This window comes from Larus michahellis, chromosome 7 (assembly GCF_964199755.1).
Source record: "Larus michahellis chromosome 7, bLarMic1.1, whole genome shotgun sequence".
Classification (NCBI taxonomy): domain Eukaryota; kingdom Metazoa; phylum Chordata; class Aves; order Charadriiformes; family Laridae; genus Larus; species Larus michahellis.
In genome coordinates, this window is record NC_133902.1 from 48,362,110 (window position 1) to 48,385,032 (window position 22,923).

Genomic DNA, 22,923 nt, shown 5'->3' on the forward strand with positions numbered 1-22,923 from the left:
GACAGAGATGGAGAGGCCAAAACAGGGAAGGAAAATCTCACATGAAAGCTGGAAAGAGGAAGAAAAAGGAGTTACTTATCATGTAACAGCACAGCAAACAGGCAAAAGTTACGTGTATGCTGATATCCTGGGGTGGACACCTACTTTCCAACTTTGTGTGGAATGAACCATTGCTATGTAAAACTCACGCTCTCTTATCCCACACCAGAGAGTGATACAAAACTAACAATGCTGACATCCCTGTGTCTGAAAATTTCACCTGAACGATCTGTAAAGTACCTGCCTTGTGCACATGTGTAAAAATGCTTCCTGGAGCAATGTGGAGTACGCAAATAAAGTAACACCCCTTAACCAAGAGCTAGATAAACCCATTGCTTAAAAAACCTCTTACTTGAAACACTAAAATCTTTAATGACAGAAGCAGGCTGCAGCTACTGGGAGCTGCTGCCATCAGACAAGTAGCTGACAAGCCAGAAGTACCTGTCCCCTAAACAAGCCATCTCATGATCAGATGTTGTCAGCAGAGGCTAATTTGGAGCACTAAAAAGGGGGTAATCAAAAAGGTACTGGAGCTAGAAATCCTGGTAGTGTTAATATTTGTAATCTGCGCACGGAAGGCACTGGCCACACTGAATATTACACATAAGCACCTTATGGTTCTGGACCAGCATGCTGAAAACTCACTTTCAGAAATACCAAGAGCTTCATAAAATCCCATTAAATTCTGATGTTTAGTCTGAATTCCTTCTGATGCCTTGTGTTTCCAGGGCCTGTGCACTGAGGCAAAGCCAGCCTGAAACCCGTTGCAGGCACCACTGAACAGACCTCTTCTATGGGAAATTGTAAGATCAAGGCAAAGCAAGCAAGACTCTGAACATCTGCCTGTGGTCACAGGGACTGAAAAATCTTGTGTGCCTTTTAATCATTAACTAAGATCAGTAATAATAATAAACCAAAAAGCCCAAACCAAAACCTTTGAATGATGACAGAAGAAATGAGTGCTGCTGTCAGCACGTGGAAGCAACCTAAGCCCATAAAAGCCAGTGGGTGACAAACAGCTGTGCGCCTTGAAATCCATCTGGTTGCAAGTCAGCCAGCCCAAATGCTTCAGAGGTCTGGGTCTGCCACAGCTCTTGCCCCAGTATTTGCACGGCACCCATAGAGCGGGTGCGTTGGCGTGGCTCTGCGTGGCTGGCAGTGCGCTGGGATCTTGCTGCCGGCGGCACTGCACTGTAAGGAGGCTCCAGCACAGCTCTGCACCAAGTTTCCAAGTCCTTTGTGGCTATGACCAAAAGCTTTCCACGTGGGCTGTTAATGAACTGCTGACCACATTAACTGCTGAAACCAGTTTACAAACCAATGACACTCAATAGCATCCTCACGTGCAACGGACACACCAAGTATAACCACGCATCTTTGGGTACCATTTCCCAGCTGAAGGGCACAAGCACTGTTATTTCTGACTTGTAATTGTCATTGCTGGTAAACAAGGAGGACCAATGGATGCTGCGCTTACAAACTAGGCTCCCTTTAAAATTGTCATAAGCCCAAGGGAAGCCCTGTGAGTGAGTTGTTAAGTTCAAATATAACCTGAAGCTTCTTTCACTGGGAACAGTGTGTAGCTTTTATTAAATGAGAAGGCAAAGCTTAATTCTCCAAATCTAAATTTCAAAAATCAAAAAGACATAAAAGGTGCGAGTCTGTCAAGAGCACCCACATTCAACTGTTGAAAATGGCACAGAGAAGATAATTAAAGTGAGGCAAATCATCTGCCTGACATAATCCATTACCCCACTGTTTCTTCTGCAGGCAACATTATGCTACTGAGCTATTTTATTCCAGGCTCTGAGGAACAAAGCTGAGCTTGGGCTAAAGAGCCTGAATCTGAGTGTATTCCATGTTCAGACACTGCTAGACTAGAAGGACCCCTAAAACTGCAAGTACAATCAACTAGCATGAACATCTTAATAGGAATACTTTTCAATGAAAAAGATGAGCAAATCACCCTTCCCAAAGCACTGCCTGCCAATTTACCACAGACTGCCAAAAAGAATTAATATGTTTTTGGATTTCACACACAGTATTTCTTTGCTGATCAAAACCGGTTACAAGAAAGAGCCCACCGAATCTTGGAAGCTCTGTATACTCATCTGAGAACGGCTGATAAACTTCTATATGTTTATGGCTTTTACTTCCCCGCAGGACATTTTTCCTTGATGATATTCCGCTTCTGATTATCTGCCTACCCAAACATGCATATGCAGCAGGGGCCAGCACACAGGCGACTCCGCAGGAAGTTCACAGGGAGGAAACGAGTGGTCAGTGTTTCATTCCACATTGGAAAATGTGTTCTTGTATCAATATGAGAGTGCCTGCAGGGGACTTAATAGACATGCAGATCCACAGAGTGATTACTTCTCGCTGAGCTACAGAGATGCCAACCCTAACATCTGTTTGCAGTTCATTCTGTCTTATCAAAGGCTTTTTCTGTAACCCTTATCACATAGTGTGGAAAGGACGGCTAACAAAACGTGCTCTGTTAGCAGAAGAAACAAATTGCTGATCCAGTTATCTCAGGCAAAGGACTCTACAAAGAAACCACAGTACTCACCTTTACACAGGAGTAAATGACCGAAACAAACACCACTGTGGTCAGGATCAGGAAACAGGTCAGGTAAAAACCCAGCATAAATGTAGAGCTGAAATCAAGGAGATTTTTTTTTTAAAATGCACACCATACAGAATAGCTACAGCTCCACTCCCCAGAACGTGACATTTGTACAAGCTATCACCCGCTGCACGGGCTTTCCAATTAGGACAGCAGTAGGAGATACGAGGTGCCTTGAATATCAACAGATACTCTGTCCTGTTTCTAATTACTCACGCAGGCTGCAGAGCAGAGAATCCTGCATCTTTTATAGCAATCACCTTCCTGCCAGGGTGACAGCGGAGGGACTGAGAAATCTTTCATGCGTTAGAGGAGCTGATAGAACAATTTATTATGGCGGGTCGGCCCCCGGCTGGCGGTGGGCAGGAGACCCCTGGGAGGGGTACAGCTGAATGGGAATAGTCTCGATAGGAACAGCTACCCATCCTTGCCGTGAACAAGGAACGTCTGCGCTGCACCATCCTCCCTGCTGTGTCTCGTTAATGGGATGGGAGCGACCATGGCATGAGGATAGTCAGGGTAAACAGCTTTAATCTGGTCAGTCTGATAGGTTCCTGTTCCTCCCAACTTTGAAGTACAAATAGGACCCCAGGGCCAACTTTGTACTATGCATTTTGATGTGTTTTGATCATGAAGATATTCAACAACAATTTCCCAGAGATTGGTCTCAGTGTGACAGGACGGGCCCCCTCCCAGGAGTTAGCCTTCTTCATAATGTAAAGGAAGTACTCTTGCGACGTGACATTGAGGCCAACCACACCAAAGCCAGCTGGTCTCTGCGTTCTCTCATGACTACTAAGATAATTGTACTTGCTAATTCACTCTTTGAGCCTTTGTGAAATTCATTAAAGCTATTCCTCTTTACCAACATAAATTATCACTGTCATTTTCTCTCTGGTTTCAGATTCAAATTCCATGTTGTGTCTTTCATGACGCTCTGATGGTGAGACATATACACCTGTGGTTTCAGCTGCTGCTTGACTGTTACCTTCAATAAAAGACCCAAACTAGGCAACTGAAATATAAGGAAAAACAAACTAAAAGGTGAAGGAAAGTGTATCTGACCTGTAGTTAAAACATGAAATTTTATTTACTCTTGAACCGAATCATCTTTCAGGCAGGCCAGACTGCCTAAGGACACTTCAGAACTCACAAAAAAACAACCCTAACCACCACCCTTATGGGCGGTGTGGAAGGAGACTGAGCAGTATGACATTTACACCATGCTGTAATACAAAAGTCAGCCATATGGTTGCCACGGATCAAAAATTGTCAAGTTGTCATTTAAATGTTAAACTGGGTTTTATGGAGACAGCTGAGTGGCTGCTTAGGGAGTTTGATGAGCAACACAAGGCTGGTAGAGGGCCTCTGCAGGTGTGAAGTCACAGCAGTAATATCCAGAGATCCGGAGTGTAAGCCTTCACTAAGTCAGCTACTCTCAAATAACGTTTTTGGCTATAATTAACAATGTATTAATTACTGGGATTGATCTAGTTTCAATTCTGAGCCAATCAGCTTCACTTCCAATTTCCCAAAGTGGAACTGTCTGTTTACACAGTGCATTTGTACTGATGTTATTTTGCTGATTCAATCTTTCTGTGAGCAGAAGTGAATGTCCTCTTGCCTGGGATAGTGAATGACCTCAAACATTAGACTATGCGTCATTTCTGTGACCTTCCGAATATCTGAACTGAATGGTACAAACCAATCTCTACTCTGAAAAGATCCGTGGTGTGAACAGAAGTAGTAAGCAGTTGTAATGGCATGTAATAGTATTGGAGCTCTCTCTAAACGATTTTTTGTCTTCTTGTAACGAAGATGAATTTGGAGCATTTTCAGAGCTTCTATGATCTTGTTCTTCAGATTAAAAATGACTAACTCCAAATTTATTTTCAACACAGCAGTGCTCAGTGAATGATATATTATTGCTACTAAACCAGAGCACAGGAAATACCAACGTGCTTTAATTTCAGGGGATTTTTTATGAACTCTTTGAGAAGAAATACCATGTCTGCAGAGCTCACTGCTGGAGAAGATCCAGTGGGTTACACTGTGCCTTTCAGACACAGTAATGCCCTGCAGTGGCCCCAGAGCACTATGCCCCACAGCCCCAAGGAGCTTATCCCACTCTTGCCTGGGGAAAGAAATGACTACAACCCCTAAACCCACGGTGAGCTACCCAAAGAGCAGATACACTTAGCTCAACCCCTTCTGTACCTTTCTTCTTGCACTGCTACTCTGAGTCCAGAAGAATAAATGCATGAGAGGTTATGCCTCGTCTGTGAAGCAGACCCTGAGACCTCAGTGCTCCGGGCAACAAGGCTGTGATGGGTTTTTCACCTCTCTGCCCCACTGCGTTCAGAGAAGAGGGCAGCCTAGCCTCATGTTGTGAATGCGTGCTATGCCTTAGTAGGCGATCCTTCCCGCTTAGTGATATTTGTTTTCCACAGGCTCATAAACATGCTGAACCGCATTTCCTAAGATGGAGGTAAAAGGTAAGAGAAATCACGCTGGGAAAACAGAAATCCTCACGTGCCAGTGAGGAGGTTTTAATCTGCACTAGGAGCGAGTGAAAACAATAAACACCACGCATCACTTGACCATGAATTATTTAAAGATTTTCCTCTGCCCCTTGGTGCTCTGAATTCCCAAGAAAAAACAAAGAAAAGTAGGCCAGAATAGAGGAGGGGAGCAGATGGGAGCAAAGGGATGAAAAGATACTCACTGTGGCACGATTATGATTTGAACAAAGCAGATGAAGAGGAAGACTAGGGAGGCACAAGCCACGTAGGCTCCAAACCTGTCATCCACCTGCTTGGAGTACTGCAAAAACACAAAAGGGTTATGCTAGTGGGATATTTCACTGGCTGCCTTCTCTCCACAAAAACTTATTTGGCTTCCATTCAGGTCCTTGGAAAGCAGCGCCGATAGGAAACAACTAACATTACAAACTCCTCTTTTCCCTGGGCAAGCTGGAAGGGCTTGAACAGACCCAAAGGCCACGGAAGAAACCCACACCGCTGGGTGGAGAGAGGATTCGCCATCTGCCTCTTGCACGAGAGGAACAGGAATGGATTAACTGGGACCAGGATTCTAGGTCACCATCGTCAGACCTAAACTTCTTCCATGGGAAGGTTTCTCCAACAGGGATGCATGTTGCTAATGAGAAAACCTTGTATTTTGTGCAGACGGCTTGGCTCGTTCTAATGATAGTGCGAGGATGCTGTGGTTTTCACACAGTCACTCCTTCCAACTACTTGTCAACATATTGGTCACATGGGAGCTGCATCCGATTCCCAAAGATGCTTTATTTAGCTTGAAGCACGGTTCTCAGTACAGACATCTCAATGTTTGAACCACAAAATAAAAGGTGCTCAGAACAGGTGAACCGCTAATTTCCCTAGCAGTTTTCAGCTATAAAATTGAAGGGAAGGAGTGAGGGGAAATTACGTGCTTGAGCTTTTATCCAGTCCCACACTGATGTAGCTGTAAATCCTGCAAAGGTATGCTTTTGCAATAGGTTGCAATTCCTGCCATTGAAAGAGTGTTTCTAAATAGAATCATAGAATGTGTTGGGTTGGAAGGGACCTTTAAAGGTCATCTAGTCCAACCGCCCTGCAGTGAGCAGGGACATCTTCAACTAGATCAGGTTTCTCAGAGCCTCATCAAGCCTGGCCTTGAATGTCTCCAGGGATGGGGCCTCCACCACCTCTCTGGGCAACCTGTGCCAGTGTTTCACCACCCTCATTGTAAACAACTTCTTCCTAATGTCTAATCTAAACCTACCCTGCTCTAGTTTAAAACCATTGCCCCTTGTCATATTGCTACGTGCCCTTGCAAAGAGTCCCTCCCCAGCTTTCCTGTAGGCCATTACTGAAGCTTTTTCCACCGAGTAACAAGTTTAACATGAAGACCACTCTAGTATCCCAAGGATCTGTGCTTGTATTAAAAAAAAAAAAAAAAAGACTTTGACTTTTTTTGGCAATTAAAACCAGCAGTTTATATATTACCCTTAATAATAGCATCTGGGTACCTCTGGACTTAACTGAATTTAACTTTGCAGACATCCAGAGCCAACAGTGTCTCTGTTATACAGACAAGAAATTGGCAAGATCTTTGCCTCGCAACAACGACATCTGAAACAAAACCAGGAAGCAATCAGCTATTCGGGAGCCCTAGGTATGTTACTCCTCTTTCTCACAGTTGTGAGACACAAAACTCTACTTGTTCCTTAAAATGAGTTCCCAAAATTGACCATAGTATGAATTGCATCCCAATGAACCTTAGTAGTACCTTGGGCTCCCTGGGGGGACAAAGACAGAGTAAAGCCCCTGCAGAGGTGATGTGGAGCTCAGGCAGGCTGAAGCAGGTTTCTCCAGTGATTTGAGGGAGATAAGGGGTGACTGCAATCTCAGTTTGGGTGCCTCAAGGTCAGAGAAACAAATCTGCTTTATTCTGGATTCCCTTTACAGCTCATCATTGTATACTCACGTGTGTCTGACAGGTGACTATGGCTTTCTAGGGAGATGGATATCAAAGTTTCCATGAAGAAGCACAGATTTTTTAAGATCACAACCCCACCTCCAACACCAAAACCTTAGCTTTACCTATAGATATATCTATATAAATATAGACATATAGATATGCAGGAGTATGAAAACTCACAATAAGCTTGACTGACACGTTGCAATGATTTTTAGACAACTTTACCTTTTTCTCCAAGTCAGGCTCCCTGAACGTTAAGAGGAACTTGCGCACGTGCTCAGAGCGTAACCGATCAATACTTCTGGCATCAATGGCACGGCCCAGAAACTCATCCACTTCATCTTCTGGGTTCATACTTTCCTGTGTATTCCTGAGGATGTCATGAAAAGGGAGCATAAGAGGACAAGATAATTCTCCTCTCTTCACCACGCGTTATCATTTCACTGTATTATAATGAGCTGGAGGTTAACGGCATTTTATGACAGCTTCAAGTTGGAAAACGGATTCTGAGCTGAGAGGAAAACGATATCAGCTCCAGAACTCATTGCCAGTCCTGAGTCCACCAGTGAAAGAATTTGATTTACTTGCCCTTTTCTATACTACATCCAACTGTTTTCTTGCCTTGCAGTCTTTTTATCGTCCTTCATTCTCTAAAACCGGTCAGTAGTCTCCTTCCACTAGTCCTCTAACTTAGTCTTTCCTGCCCTGCTATGCTGTTGTGGCTGTTAGTGCCTGAACTGGCAAAATTATTTACATAACCAGTCGTTTTTCTTGCTTCTCAATAATAATTTCCCTAAATATTATATGAAATATTTCTGAACTTGAACAATTCTCCATTTTTCAGAAAAAATTGTTCACAGAAAGAACATGTGCGGAAGAAAATCTGGTCTGATGCCCTGCTGCCTCCCCTTCATGAAGTTATTTATGAGTATAAAGCATAAACCAGACAAAATTTTCTGTTTACAAGATATTTACTTAATGCAAGGAAAGGTTGCAAAAGAAAAAGGTATCAAAAGAAAGCCATACAAATTAGATTCTGCTTTCTAAATATGTGGAACGAGATTTCTAAATTGCTTATAATCTTTAGTATCAGTGTGTTTCTGATGCTCAGCTACAGCTTCTGAAAAATGAGGCTGATTTTCAAAAGCTGTGGAAAAAAACAACACTGAAAACTTAATCGCCCTGAAGCATTTTGCACTGAGACTCAGGAAACCTGAAGCACCTCCCCAAACTCTCTAGCTATTTTTAAAATCTAAGAAGGATTTTAATGACTTGCCGCTGTCACTTTAATGGCTTGCCTTAAAACTAGCTATAGGCAGAAATTAAAAGCTAATCCTGAAGTGCTGTTTTTCTGCTCTGCTTGTATGATTGCCAAGGTTATCCATGTGATATGCCAATAGTTATCCACTGGAATATGCTCCCCACTTGCACTGAGGCATATTCCAGTGGATAACTATTTCTGTGTGCAAACCCCATGATGGTCCAGCAACTTACAGCTCATGTTGTGTGACCTTCACCTTAGACACTCTGGAGAAAAAATCCCAAGGTCTGACAAGCACAATGGAAAGCTACACTGCTCTATTTTCTCTGTTTTATTTGTACTCCCTAACAGCGCATAATGCACAAACACTGTGTTTTAGCCAGCAGGTCCCTATAGGTACAACTGTGCTGGAAGCGGAGACTGCTCAAAGCAGCTTACAAACCAGAATGTGACTCCGTTTTGAAAGTTAAAAGCCCCATTTCCAAAGAAAAGGCCTCCCAAAGCTTTTTGCAAAACTGGACCAGATTTTTAGAAGCACTCTGTACCCCAACTCTACCATGTCCCTCTTGCCAGGAGAAAAATAAATCAGGTCCATCCACTCGTTTCCATTCCACCTCCCTTTGCCCTAGCCAGCAACTGGAATGTATCTACACCTCAGCTGGGTCATGGCGACACACCAGCGGCATCTATTTAGTGACCATATGGCAATTGCAAACCTAGTTTGTCTCAAGGTCTTATCTCTATTTTAGCCAATCTTAATATTTCAGTGGGGTCAGGGAAAAGAGGTTTTTATTTTGGGGCCCTAGAGTTATTTAATTCCTTGAACTTCATCTATTCCACCTTGAAATTAAAAGTGGTTTTGTCCCTAGAAGGACAGGATATTCAATTTACTTCTAGATGCTTCCTTAGAGGAAGCACATCTGCTTGAGCATTCAAGACAACGCTGCTTGTTTTCATTGAGTCCTCACAATTCTGTCTTCTGGGCTCATAAAAACGAGCAAGGAAATCATTAGGCTTCGTATTTACAGAATGTCTTCCAAGATCCTGCGAGTTATTTACACATTTGGGTCATTCACATTTAGTCATTTCATACCACGTACGAGAGATGCAATACGTTTTCTCCTACAAACGGAAGGAAAGAGTCAGATCAGCATCTTGGTGAACTGTTAAATTTCAAGTTCCAGTCAAAAGGCGTCACTCAGGAAGACGTGAAGAGAAGAAACTGTCTGCTCGGGCTTTGGCCTTGGCTGCCTCCAGTTTTCTAATAGGTCATTATCCTGCTGAGGGTACCTCTAATACTACAATAAATTCTGTGATTGCAGGTTGTGTAGAAATACCCCTGCAGGTTTTAAATTATTTGCTGGGATATTCGCAGTGATGCAGCCACATTCATGCAGACTGCAGGGAAGCTCCGTCACCCTGCGTATACCTCGCTGCTTAGGCCACTTGTACCCGAACTAATTACTGTACAGCGAATTCGGGTACATTCGCATAGATGTAAGTTTGAAATTGAAATACAAAATTTCCCTGTGGTAAGGAGTGCCCTGGAGGCAGTGCCTGTAAGTCAAGAGCTGAGGTACTGCCATAGACTAATGAAATCCATATGTGGAAATGCTTATTGATATATTGATAGTGTGGTGGTGGTGGTAACCCAAGGATTTCAGGCCACCATGAAACTTCCAGAAACACCTCTTAAAAGCACCGCTGAGATTTCTCTAAGTGCGTCCAACAGCAAATTGGTGCAAGGGACAGGAACAGCACGAACAGAGCTTGGAGCAACTTTTGCGCTCTGCTTGCAAATGTGAAAGCTAGCAATTAACCCAGAGATGCTGGCTTCAGAGTAATCCAAAAACGTTCTGCGGATTTAATTACTTTCTGCAAATGAAGAGTGTGACCACTGCCAAAACTACATGTATGCTGTAATTTTAAATGCTTCATGCCTAGATTCAGTAACTAAATCTGCATTTAGGCATGTAAGCGTCAGGTCCTGTTTTCAGAGATGTGTGGTGCCTACATCTTCCTTCACTGTCAGAGAAAAGTATTGATGCTCAGTGTTTCTGCACAGGAAGGCATCGGATGGAGTGCCTGGCATGGTTTAGGTATCTCATTTTAAGCAATGTCACCATGAACATTTTCTGCCAGAGACTTTTTTTTTGGCCAAATCTTTGTAATTGAATTAAACAGATTTCCAGATCAAGAGAATCTGAGGCAAGTAGTAGCTTCTTTTGGTGCTGAACAGAAATGCAAAAATCCTGCAATCTATATTATAAGATGGGGTCACACTGAATCAGCACTGGTAAATACACAGTAATCCTTGCCAGCATTTAGCCTACTGGCCATAACAGCTCAAGTAACCTTTCAAACTGTAAGACAGAGGAGAGACGCTACAGTCCTTGGAGCAACAGTGGAGATGCTGTTCCTCACCAGCTGGCTGACCCTGTTGTGGACCAACACTGAGGCAGATGACTTTATGCTCTGTTGCACAAACTATAAGAAGAGATCCTGTTTCATGAGGGATACTTAAAATTTCTGTATTCTGAAGGATTATTTTTTTGTAATCTGGTGGATTTTTTCTGTCCAGAGTATATCTAAAATCAACTGAGTTCCCTGCCGCCATGAATGCGACAAGAAATCCTGGTGACTCCCCTGAGACACCTTGTACCACCAGTGAAACATCCCAGGGTGCACAGAGACAATGTTATGGAAATTGAGATTGCAGCGAAGGGCAAGGGAAGGAGAGGATGATTCCTAATATTGCCATGTTCAAACTTATCACATCTCTCCAATTTTAGGGAGTCACTGTCAATGCTCAGCCACCATAATGTGAATTTTCCCAAAGTTGGATGCTCAGGGCCCGCAGAAGCATTTAGCTGCCCCAGCTCACAGAGGTCCACTTAGTCCTGACCACCAGCCTGAGAAACATGATAAGGAGCAACAGCAACCTATTTTAGGCATCAGTCTCACCTACTGCCACCTATCTCGCTGAGGAAGCTTTCAGTTAATGCCATTCAGTAGGACTGAATGTGAAAGTATTACAAACACCTTCAGCACAGGAAACGCTTTTGTTATTTCCAGCTGTAGAAGTTAAAAAGTGAACACAGTTGGGTTTTTCCTCCAAAAGCAATTTTTCAAAATATCACGCTTGCTGAATTGTTATTTTAACCAGTTGGTTTAAGTTCCATATAAAAAAAAAGTTTAAAAAAAATGCTGCTGTAATGTGGCTGTATTTTAAAGCATGGAAGTTTGAATTTACTTTTTCAAATAAGCTGTCATTCCTGAGTTCACTTTTCTATATAGAAAGAAGTAATATGTAATAATGAGTAATATAAAATATATACAAATAAACTCAGAAACTATACATATATTCCAACACATACATAAATTTTTCTTATCTGAGACGTTCAACACAGACATATTTTGCAGGAAGATTTTGTTCTTAGGATATTTGCAAAGCAGCAAATAGCAAAGAATATTGGGGACAAGGAGAAGAGCAGCAAAAGCATTTTAATTACAAAAGCAAGTTAGAACCACACAAACAAATAAATGTTTTGAGGGCAGCAGCAGTTCTGAATGCACATGAGTCAATCCCGTGCCCTCGACTGGTTGTCCCTCCCGGAGAAACCTCCAGGGAGTCCAAGCATTATTCTTGGCTGCCGGGCATTAATTTTTTGTCTTTTTTTAATATGAGAAAAAAATCCCAAATCTGCAAACATGACAGTGTATGACAGAAGTAAATTTGCTTACTTGTCCTTGGGGTCCTCAAAACCCTGAAAGAAAGGAAAAGGACACAAGGGTTAGGAAACAGGCTGACCTTGAGAACATGAAGTGTCCTGAGAATGGCATTTCAAGAGGAGTTTTCAGGGTGTTCGTTTGTTAGGTGTGGATGGAGAACCTTACCAACACACGGCAATATTTTGTGCTACCGTGTCATCAGGCAGACAGAGCAGTTTTAGAAAAACACATGCCTTCAGATAGAAATTTATGGAAGTGAAGATGCAGGAAATGCTTCAGCTGAATGCTGGCATGCTTTATTTCAGCTCTCTTGTTTTTCAGTCACCATAATAAATGCCAGAATGGAAATTATGCTGATATTATAACTGAGGATATATTTTACTTAAAACAAAACTCAGACTGATAACATGGGACAGCTATTGTATTCAACAAGGTTGCACGTCTTTAAGTCGGGGCTTGGCTAATTGGCTTGGATGCATTTTGATTTTCATCTCTTCAGGAGAAAACGCAAGGGGTCTCCTTCCTCTCCCTCATTGCATGCACACACAAAGCATGTTTTCTTGAATAATATTTCAGGAATTATTTATAATTTTTGTAATAGCCCAAATGTTCACAATTCCTCCAGGGCCACCTAAACTGAGTAAGTGTATTTACGGGTCATCCACAGTTTAAGCGGCTAGAAGGCATCAGAGAAACATATGTACAGAGGCATAGTTCTAGATGTTTAGCATTAACATAACTAAAAGACCAAATTGCCTCAAAATGGCCATTTTGCATGGGCTGAGACAAAATCTGCCCTCTGACATCTTGGCTTAAATTTAACTGAAGTCAAGAAAATTTGTATATTTGACAAGCAGGGTCAAATACACAGGCACAGGGTTTGTACCCTGTGTTCCAAAACATAAAACAAATGTAGCTGGAAGATAGGAAGAATTCCTTTTGTTTTCCTCCCAGAGACCTCAGGCCAAAAACGCTTAGAGCACGTGAGGATATTCCAGCTGCTGGACCTGCTGGGGACAGCAAACTGATCTGTCCTGACCGTAAAAAAGTAAAAATCTTTTGGCAAAAGACCTCCCACAGCCACCTTTTCCAACACCATCAGAAACAAGAACGTTGACCAGATACTAAACCAGAACAGATTTTGCCCTTGCAACTAGTTAGCTATGTGGCGATACGGCGAGAGGCAGAAGTAAAGCCAACACAAGCCCTGAACAGCATCAGCTTTGCAAGGGGAAAAAAGCGGGTTTTTGACCCACTGTTGACTCAGGTCAACAGCCAGGACTGGGATTCACTGAGAGCGCAATTTTCATTTTTACATACTCTGTTTCAGACTAAAAACATACTTCAAACAAGAAATTGCAACTCCAACTTAGCACATCGGAAATTCAGATTGAGGCTTTCTCTCAGTCCCATGTAACAGACACCAGCAGATCCAGTGGGATGAAGGGAACAGTAATGATGATTCAAAGTTAGCATATCCAGTTATCCGAGCCAAAAAAACCATGTACTTTTTGATTTCACATTAAGGAGTGATGACGTGATCATTCAACTTTTTGTTGTGTGGCTTTTTTTTTTTCCTTAATCATTTTATAGTTGTCAGGAATATCTGATTGATTTATTTATTTATCCTCTAAGCAATGCTACAACACAGTGCCAAAACCGAAAGCTCACTGACCAATCAGGGAGACAAAATGCTCACTAATTTGTCTGGTGTCATAGTCAGTTAGGCTGAAAAAAAAAAGAAAATCACATGAATAGCTACCATCCAAGAAATAACAGGAGAGAGAACCGATGAGAAAAATGCTAGCATTTCCTTATTAGATAGACACCAAGTTCACATTTTCAAGCTTATCCACATGGGAACTGGATGACTGACTGCACCGGGAGAGTCCCCTAAAATGGTCTGATTTTCACAGACGGCTGTGTAACCATTCATCCTACTGAAATCCTGAAACTAAACACAGATCTCTCACTCCTGCCTTCTAGGTGCACATATTTGAAGATACAGCCCAACCAGGTCGAGTTACCAAAAACATCTCAGCAAGCATATCCTCAAAAAATTCCCCAATATTTCAAGCATGGAAAAATATGTAGGCTGCATATTTAACTGGTCATTTATATGGGTGATCATGTGATCAACATGGAATTTGGTTCTCTCCTGCTTCTCTCCCCCAGCAAAACTGTTATAAGGAAAGTCTCTAAAATAATACAGAATTAATTGATCTAGCTTTTCAATTTAAAATACTAAATTGTGCTTGAAACCCTGGAAATTATTCATGCTGGTAGCTCAAATTAAATTGGAGTTTCAAAATTAAAAACTCAAAAAAGGTATATTCCAGGTAAAGCAAAAAAGGAAAACATTATTACATTTTCTTTCCCGGATCTTCATTTAACAAGGCCAAATATTTAAGAGTGACTTGAACTTTAATTAGAGAGAATCAGCTTAAAATTAAATGTAGTAGGAACCTCTTTAAGTTAAGCAAATTAAATGATTCACTTCAAATGTTCCCATTTCATATGAAAGATTCTTCAAGCAGAATTGCCAAAAATGGAATTGTTATGGAGAAAGGTCTGCAGGATTATTTTAGGAAAAACACCCCATACACAGCTTCTTAAAAAAATGGTCGTTTATTACAGATCTTTCTTATTTGCACTGAAAGATCTTGCCAGGATACAGGGCAAATATATCTCTAGGATCTAGCTGTGACCAGAGATTTTCTTCCCTATCCACTAGAGCGCCCATGTCTCAATCGCATACCAAGAAGCCTTTTAAGTGGAGGAGATGATCACACACACAGGGTCACGCTGCTCACCCTATTTGGGGTTGGGAGGGAAATCTCCCCCTGGGTTTTGGTTAACATGTTTTCAACTTCCTCCTACTTGGTGGGCATGCTTGGTCCTTTGAAAAATCTGCACTTAAGTTATTTCCTTCCACTTGCACGAGGCTTGGGCACTAATGATACGTTGGTCTTTTTTCTTCTCTGCAGCTGGCAAATAGTTTAGTTTCTTGTGGACTCAGATGCTTTGCTCTAACTAAAGCCCTTTGGCTCAGCATAAGGCTGCTCGCGCGAATTGCAATGGATATACACTAAGTACAATCGATCTTGCAGAAATATGGTCTACATGGATTTGCCTTCACTCCTAACACTCATGATCTAGGAGACAAATTTCCAAGCTCAAGCAGGAAAGTGAAATAAGGGGGGCTGCTGCTGCTGCCAGCATGTGTACAAAGCCACTCTCCAGCATCCCTGCTGTCACCTGCCCGTGACAGCCTCGGCTATAGAGCAGGTTCTGAGCTGCACAAAGATATGTCAAAATTGGCATTTCTGCGCACACACATACAAAAACTTGAATGCCCAGAAAAAATAGCTGCTAAAAATGAGATGCCTATCGTTTAGGAGGGGAGGGGTAAGGGGATAGGAAGAGAAACAGCCAGTTCCTGGAGTTCAGTATATAAATCCCCTCTTGACCGCTTACGGATGTGTGCCCAGCAGACTGAAGCTGTGCTGATGGCTTTCTAGGGTGCTGTGAAGAAAAGGCTGGGAATTGTCAGCAGGGATGAAAATGGCAAAAGTGGTGATGGCTACAAGAATCAGACAGACAGGAGTTCACAGGAGTTCAAGAACAGCTCCGTAATCCTGATGATGTAGTAGCCCTTGTTAAGGCCCAAATTCCTTTTCTCTAGAAGGGAATATGAGGCATGAGATAGGTCTTATCGCAGTGCAGTCCTAATGGACTGCTGCATATAGGACCTCATGAAATTTTTATTCAGTCTCATTTTAAATATCCCTGATACAGGAGTTTTTCCCCTTCCCCCAGGAGGCTGCATTATTCTGCCATCAGATTGCATACATAAAGGTAATAATATTTAATAATTGCTCTGAGACTAAGATGGTTCTCTCTTTTACTTCAGGAATATTAACCCAAAGTTAGCCGAACCAGCTCCCTTAAAGGCACTAGTACCTACCAAAGAACAGTCCTGCTCTTTCTTCTTTTCTACATGAGATTCCCAAAAAAACATATTTTTTTATGGCAGGTCAGGTGCCTCTGAATTTACAAGCACTTACTTTTAATGACCATCCTCAGTGGGAGTAGACATGTGCAGGAGGAAAAAAAAAGGGAATGTTATATTACTGCATCTGTCCCTAAGGCTTACTATTTTATGGGGGATATTTCATGAATATCTATTGTGCTAAAAGCTCCTATGACTGCCATTCTCTGCTTGACTTCTAAATTAACTAAGCCCTTTTCTTTGAAGATTAAAACGGATTCCTTAAATAGAATGATAAAATGTTTGTCAAAGCCATGACAAGCTAACTGCTATACCATAATGCTTCAAATCAAGAACCGTTAGAAATAATAATTCTAACTTTGAGAACATTAGCTGCAGTTATTAACATATTGTAAATATGCAAAGAAAAGTGGAATAGACTTTACATCCTTTTAACTTTTCATTTAGCTCCAAAAATAAGACAGCAGAGGGGCTGATGAGCTCTGTGACCTTCTTAATGGCAACGTGGCTGGGAAGCATGGATTCCACCTTAAATCTTCACTGGCAAATACAGCAAAGATCGTAAGAACAAAAATGACAGAGAAACTAATTTTTCTTGCCCTTTTTTCATCTCTAGAACAAAGCTGAAATGGGACTTACATGATGTTCAAGCAAAAATCGAAAGAACTTTAGACTTAGGGACAAAATGAGCTTTGTAAGAGGTCAGGCCAACTTGCAAGGCGAAGGTGCTTCACAGAGACAGTGACCATGGAAAACTGAAAAGGAGTGACAGGTTGAGAGTGGATGTAGTTAAAAACAAACCTCGTTTGGCCCCAGCGCAAAACTAATTATTCACATCTGCTTTCAGCAGTGGTATACATTCTGCCTTTGTCTCTGTGGTCAACAACACAAGGCTACGGAGATAGATGCTGTCAGGTGTAAAAGCAGAAACAAAACTGAAGGACTTCAAAGCCAGAAATAACACAATTTCTATAACAGAGTCCAGAAAGAACTGGCACAGAAAATACTAAGCCTGATAGGAAGGATATTTAACAAGCATCTAAGTGCAGAACAACAAACTGGCAGAAAACCAGTTTATGAAACAGATTATATGATGAGTGTGTCTGCTATAGCTGGAACACAGACTAATGAGCTCCAAAAAGGAAAGCTGAAGTGCTCCCTTTCTGCAGCCCACCCCACTTGATAAATAGACTTTCATTCCTCTGCACTGGTGGCAGATGGTGAAACCCTCTACTTTGTTCTACTCCAAATAATTTGGTATGCAGCCCCCGGTTGGTAGACTGGACCTGGCCGCACCCATGAATTTATTTGGCCCATCAGATTTATATCTACAGAACATAATGGTTGCTTTCGAAACAGGCTTCCCCCCTTACTTTTAATTAACTTCTGGCTGTGAATTCACACCTCTGAGAAGTGCAGGTTGCTCACACTTTCCAGTTTTCTGTGAACCCAGAATCCATATCTCTTCAGTTCAAAGGCCACACTTTCAAGTGAAAAGCTGTGTGACTCTGTGCCTCGCTTACGAACAGTTACCAGAACTTGCAAAACAGGAGAAGACATAAAAATAGGTAGTCCTAGAAATGCTCTGAATCAGTTCCTGGCTCCTTAATCTCTGTCCCTTCATCTCTACACTCCAAATCATGATAAACACAACAAACTTCTACAGAAACTACTGTCAAACAGCCTTCTAATCAGATGCAGACAGATTGAATCCAAGCCTAACCAGCCTTAATTGAAATTGCCCGCTGGCGCTGGTCAGAGCTGCTCACCCTCTCTGAAAACCAGACCCAAACCTGCTGACCCAAATCCTTTTGTCATTAAAGCTTACTGTCCGCTTTAGGAAGCTTTGGAAATCATTCTGGTAAGTGTCGGAATCTCCACCTCTGATGTCCACCTGTGCAACACTGCCACCAACATCAGAGGAAATGTTTCTGCAAATAAAGGGGAATTGGTATCTTTATTTCTGGAGGCTTAATTTAGTCCCACTTAGAAACTGCCTGACACTTTTTAGCAGTGTCTCCATCCAAACCACCTTTTCCCATAAGACTACCATTTACTCTAGGGAAAAAAAAGGGTGTTGAATGGTGGAAACATTATCAGTGGAAGACTTCCAAGCAGATATTAAACTCTACCTATGTTTCACAAAAGCAGCTGCAGATCAGCTGTTGCATCTCGCTGACTCTTATCCCTCTTTTAAAGAATTTAATCACGGATGATTGCGAGCCCTGATCAACTAGAGTAAAAGTTAGGTTTACAGATGAGGATACAAAACCGCATGAAGCCTCTGGCAATTTGAGCAACGTACAATATTTTACATGGCTCCCACTCATTTATATGAGATCACATGGAACATGTGAATCAGGCGAATCCTCTTCTCACAAGCACCAAAGCAATTAGGTAGGATAACTGCAGGATAGGATTCCTCCCCTTGCTGTTTGTGAGCTATCTAAACCAAATTGGCTATACAAAGCCCAGACTAGACTAACAATTTCCTCCCAGGTCTATAGCAACACATGGTGATTACAGCAGAAAGGATTGCTCGAGGGTTTCTCCCTGCTTGATTATGAGTTCAGGGGATTTTGCATACTACAATAGCAGTGAAAAAATAGTGGATCAAATTCTTCTCCACTGGGTGCCCCTGTCCAGCTCCGCTGACGTCAATGTTGCTATTACCAGATTTAGCAGATGATTGCTGGAAAAGAGGATAATGGTGACCTCCAGTCAAATGAAACCTTTAGAAGGAGGGTGAACTCTGGGTGCCTCATTCATGGACTCAAATCCACTTCTCTTTGATGAGGCTGCACTATTGATTGAGGAAAACTTGCCCTACTGAGTTTTATTTTGATTTTTTAATCATTTCTGATGTTTAAGCAGGAGAGTTGGCACAGAACCAGCTATAGCGTCTGTTCCTCTGATGCACCTGTTCCCCAATTTTGATTTCCGAGTAACAAGAAAATCTATTGTAAGGGCAACTTGGAAACACAAAAGGAGGAAGTAAGCTGTGTTTGCCATGCAACATGCAGAGAATTGTTTGATTTAGGACAGGGTGAACACAACAAAGAATTACATTTTATGGTTGAATGACCAGGCTTGTAGATGACTGTTGCTTCATTAGAAATTAAACAACAAGCAATCAAATATCGTGTAGAAGACTGTGCAGAGCTCTGAGCAGCACTGCAAGGAATCAGGCAGTGCCTACCTGAAAGACGAGCTTGTTCTTTATTGCACCGGGCATATGCAGGATGCATTTTTATAACCTTGTCTCACATTTTTAACATCTGCATGCAGTCATATTTCCTACATGAGTATAATCCCTATTTGATTTTATTTCGGGTTTTACTTTGTAACTAACAACACCGGCGTCATACGCAATTTCATTGCAAATTAAATGCTTCACTAGTTAGACTCAGACTCATGACAGAAGTACGGTCAGACTGAAATCAGTATTGCAGATCTTCAGGGTTTCCTCTTTCTGTTCCTAAACTTCCTAATGTTAAACCTTTCCAGCAGCTGAAAAGATAAAAGGAAATCTGCCAGGCACCTACAACAGGGCTCAGTAATCCTGTTAGCCACTCTGCTCACATTTGATTATAAGGACTCAGAGGTACCTGTTTCTGAAGCAAACCTTCGACAAAGCATGTACCAGTGGAACAAGCTAAGCTTCTCAGTCATAGTAACCACTGTAAAATAAATATAATAGCTGTATGGCAGCCTTAAGATCCAACAGCAGGACTTTCCACAGCTGAGTCGATCTCATGATGCAACTAATGCTTTTTTTTTTTTCTTTTTTTAAGCCAGACAGCACTAGGCTGTTTCAAGTCTGGTTGTGAGACCTCAAAAATGACCCATGTCTTCTGGGCAGCATTAATAAAACCTCAGTAGGAGTGCTGGCTTCAGTGCGGGCACTGCCTCTTATCCACGAAACGGCAAGTGCTCAGAGGGGAACAAGAACAACCACCGGCCTGGAAAGCACCAACCAGGGAACAAACTTAATGAGGGAATCGGAGCTGAGCAGAGGTATGGTAATAGTCTTCAAATACAGGGAAGATAACTGTAAAAGGGGTGAAATTGAATTGTCCTCTGTCTACTGTGAATACCTCACACCACACTGTGCTTTAAAACTGAAGTGAGGGAATCTGAAGCAAAACATCAAGAAAAATAATCAAACTGTTGAAACGGATGCCCAGCAAGACGGTGGGATTTCCATCTTTTGAAGTTTTTAAACAAGGGCTAGACAAAGAGGGGAGATCGATGCCACAAGCTCTGTGCAGCCTAGATTGGAAACTTCGTAAAATCTTTACATCTATCTCATATAAATCTTATATTCTTTATTCCCTATAGATTCTCCTAATATAGATTTTTAACATTATTTGCAAAGGATTTTGTGATGCTCCTCTAGACTGAAAATCCTGAATAAAATAAATAACATGTTTTCAGGAAAATCAGGAATTCCACAAGCTCCTTATACGGTCTATCCCTTGCATCCAAGATTTTTTTTAACTTAGATCTTCCTCACAGCAAGTTAAGATGATTACTTTTAATCCTGCCCTTTGCAGTCATGGAGAATGATTAATCATTATCTTTTGTCCTTACAAACCTTCATATATTTGAAGACTTTTTTTTCTATCAAATCTTCTCCCTTCTAGACTAAACAAACTCAAATACTTTAACACTTCTTCACAGGTCACACTGTTGAATCTCTCCTAATTTGTAATTTTCTCCACTGGACTATGTCCAATTCATCCACATTCTCCTAAAGGACTGTAATCCCTAACTGGATGTGGTTTTCCAACTATGACTTCAATAATGCTAAGCGGGGCAAAAGATGCAAGAGAATCATTTTTCATCTAGAACAGCCCCGTCATTTTGGAAGATATCAACATTTGCCTTTTTATCGCCGTTTAGAATGTACCTCTTTCAGTTTATATTCAACTACAATCCCCAAATTGTTTTTTTTTTTAATAGTAGTTTTGTTTTGCTGATGAAAACTGAGACATGAGTATTATTTCCAGAAGTCTAAAATCCATCAATATTTATAAAAGCACTCTGAAATCTATACTGGGAAAAGCAAAGTATTTCTTAGTGGTTTATAAATATTGTTATAGCTATAATTATACCTGTACTCTGAAATGCTTTCAAGTCCGTTTATTTTTGACCCTTGTGCAATTAAAAACGGGACCAGAGAGACAGTGGGGAAGACAAGGCTGGTGCACAGAGACTTGGGGCAATGCTGCTCCTTTGCGTCCACCACGAGCAGTACAAAAGTCTGCATTTCCAGAGACACATAGTCACTGGTCCTGGACTGACTGCTTTTGTTTAGGAAACAAGAAAACATGCGGTCAAAAGCAACAAAAATAGAAAGCAGCTGTGCTGCTCTTCTGCTGTGCTCTGGCTCTTTTCATACTCTGTGTACAGCCACAAAGCTGATCCTGCCCAGGCTTCTCCCCCAGTCCAGGGCGAGGGAGGCAGCCCCCCACCCGCAGCATCACCCCGTCCAACACGGGCTCCCAGGGCCAGGGCTCCGGCAGATGTTGCCAGCCCAGAGCAAGACTCTTTGCCCTCCCATGCCACTTCTACCTGATCTTCCTCTCCTGCAAATTTACCAGGTTTTTAGGGGCAGCCACCGACCTCTCAGCCCAACTCAGCGCAGTCCTCAGGACGGGCTTTCTCCGGGCAACAGCTCCACCAGCTAATAGGGGTCAGGGTCAGCAATGGGCAATATTGGTGGCTCCTGCTTGCTGCCTTCTTGGAAGCTATGCACGGCACAAAAGGCCAACGCTAAGCAATGGGAGGGGAAAAAGAAGGATTGGAGGTGGTCTGGAAAGCAGACCAGTACATGAGGAAGATGGAGGGGCTATTGAGCAGGTCAGGATGAGTCGGCACAGTTGCAGTTCATAGGGAAAGACTAGGAAAGTAATTCCAGTTTTCCAGGACATTTTAGATTACTGCTCCATGGACACATGTAGGATATTTTATCTTTTTTATATGTGTGTGCAAATGCCTGAAAGAACTCCTGTGTGCCCAGGGGGATAACTTAGCCTAGGAGCATTGAGGAAAGTCAGATGGACCCAGCAGAGGTTAAGCTCCAAGCCACAACATGGAGTGAAGCAGGGACCAACGACCTTCCCGTGCTGTCCCACACAAACCCTGCCGGACCTGCACCTTGGCGTGATGCACTGCCCATGTGCCCAGACATGGCAGCGTGTTGAAATGCCACGACAAAAGAGGAGCGGTGGGAAAAGTCTGTCTCATCCAGGACTACTGCTAATATATCCTAAGAATAGACACAGCTACCAGAGCCAGCATCCAAAGGAAAGAAAAATGGCTAAAATAATTCTGTTTTCTATTAACTGTAACAGTTCCCTCCAAAAAATGCAATTCAGGGAACTTTAATATTCTCTTTCGGGGAATTGTAAGTAGTACCACAAAAAAAAATAATGTCTCTCATTCTCTGGGAATACGGTTGTCTTCATAATGCAAAATGTTCTAAGTTTGTGACAAAAAACTGTGTCCTTTATAACCATCCATATTACTCCCTACACACAAATGTGTTCATATCTGCATATCAATATAATGTAACTGCACATCACTGCAACATCACCTGGCTCCTGCCTGGGGACTATCTCACAATTACCCTTATAAACACCTGTTTCGAAATTACAGGGCTAAGGAGCTCCAGGTTTTCAAGAGAAAGGAATTGTTGCAATGCTTGCCTTTGGCACACTACTTTGACTAATCCAACCTTACGTGTTCCTAGCTTCCAAG

General features: G+C 42.1%; 1 protein-coding gene across 1 annotated transcript in view; it reads right to left on the reverse strand.

The window, feature by feature from the left end:
• ADCY5 (adenylate cyclase 5) overlaps window positions 1-22,923 on the reverse strand; it is a 222,023-nt gene that overhangs the window by 21,342 nt on the left and 177,758 nt on the right. Inside the window, exons 9-12 of the mRNA XM_074593831.1 lie at window positions 12,159-12,181; window positions 7,379-7,523; window positions 5,394-5,491; window positions 2,612-2,699 (exon numbers count right to left, since the gene is read on the reverse strand). Coding sequence (XP_074449932.1) covers window positions 2,612-2,699; window positions 5,394-5,491; window positions 7,379-7,523; window positions 12,159-12,181 — 354 coding nt within the window. The remainder of the gene's footprint in view (window positions 1-2,611; window positions 2,700-5,393; window positions 5,492-7,378; window positions 7,524-12,158; window positions 12,182-22,923) is intronic.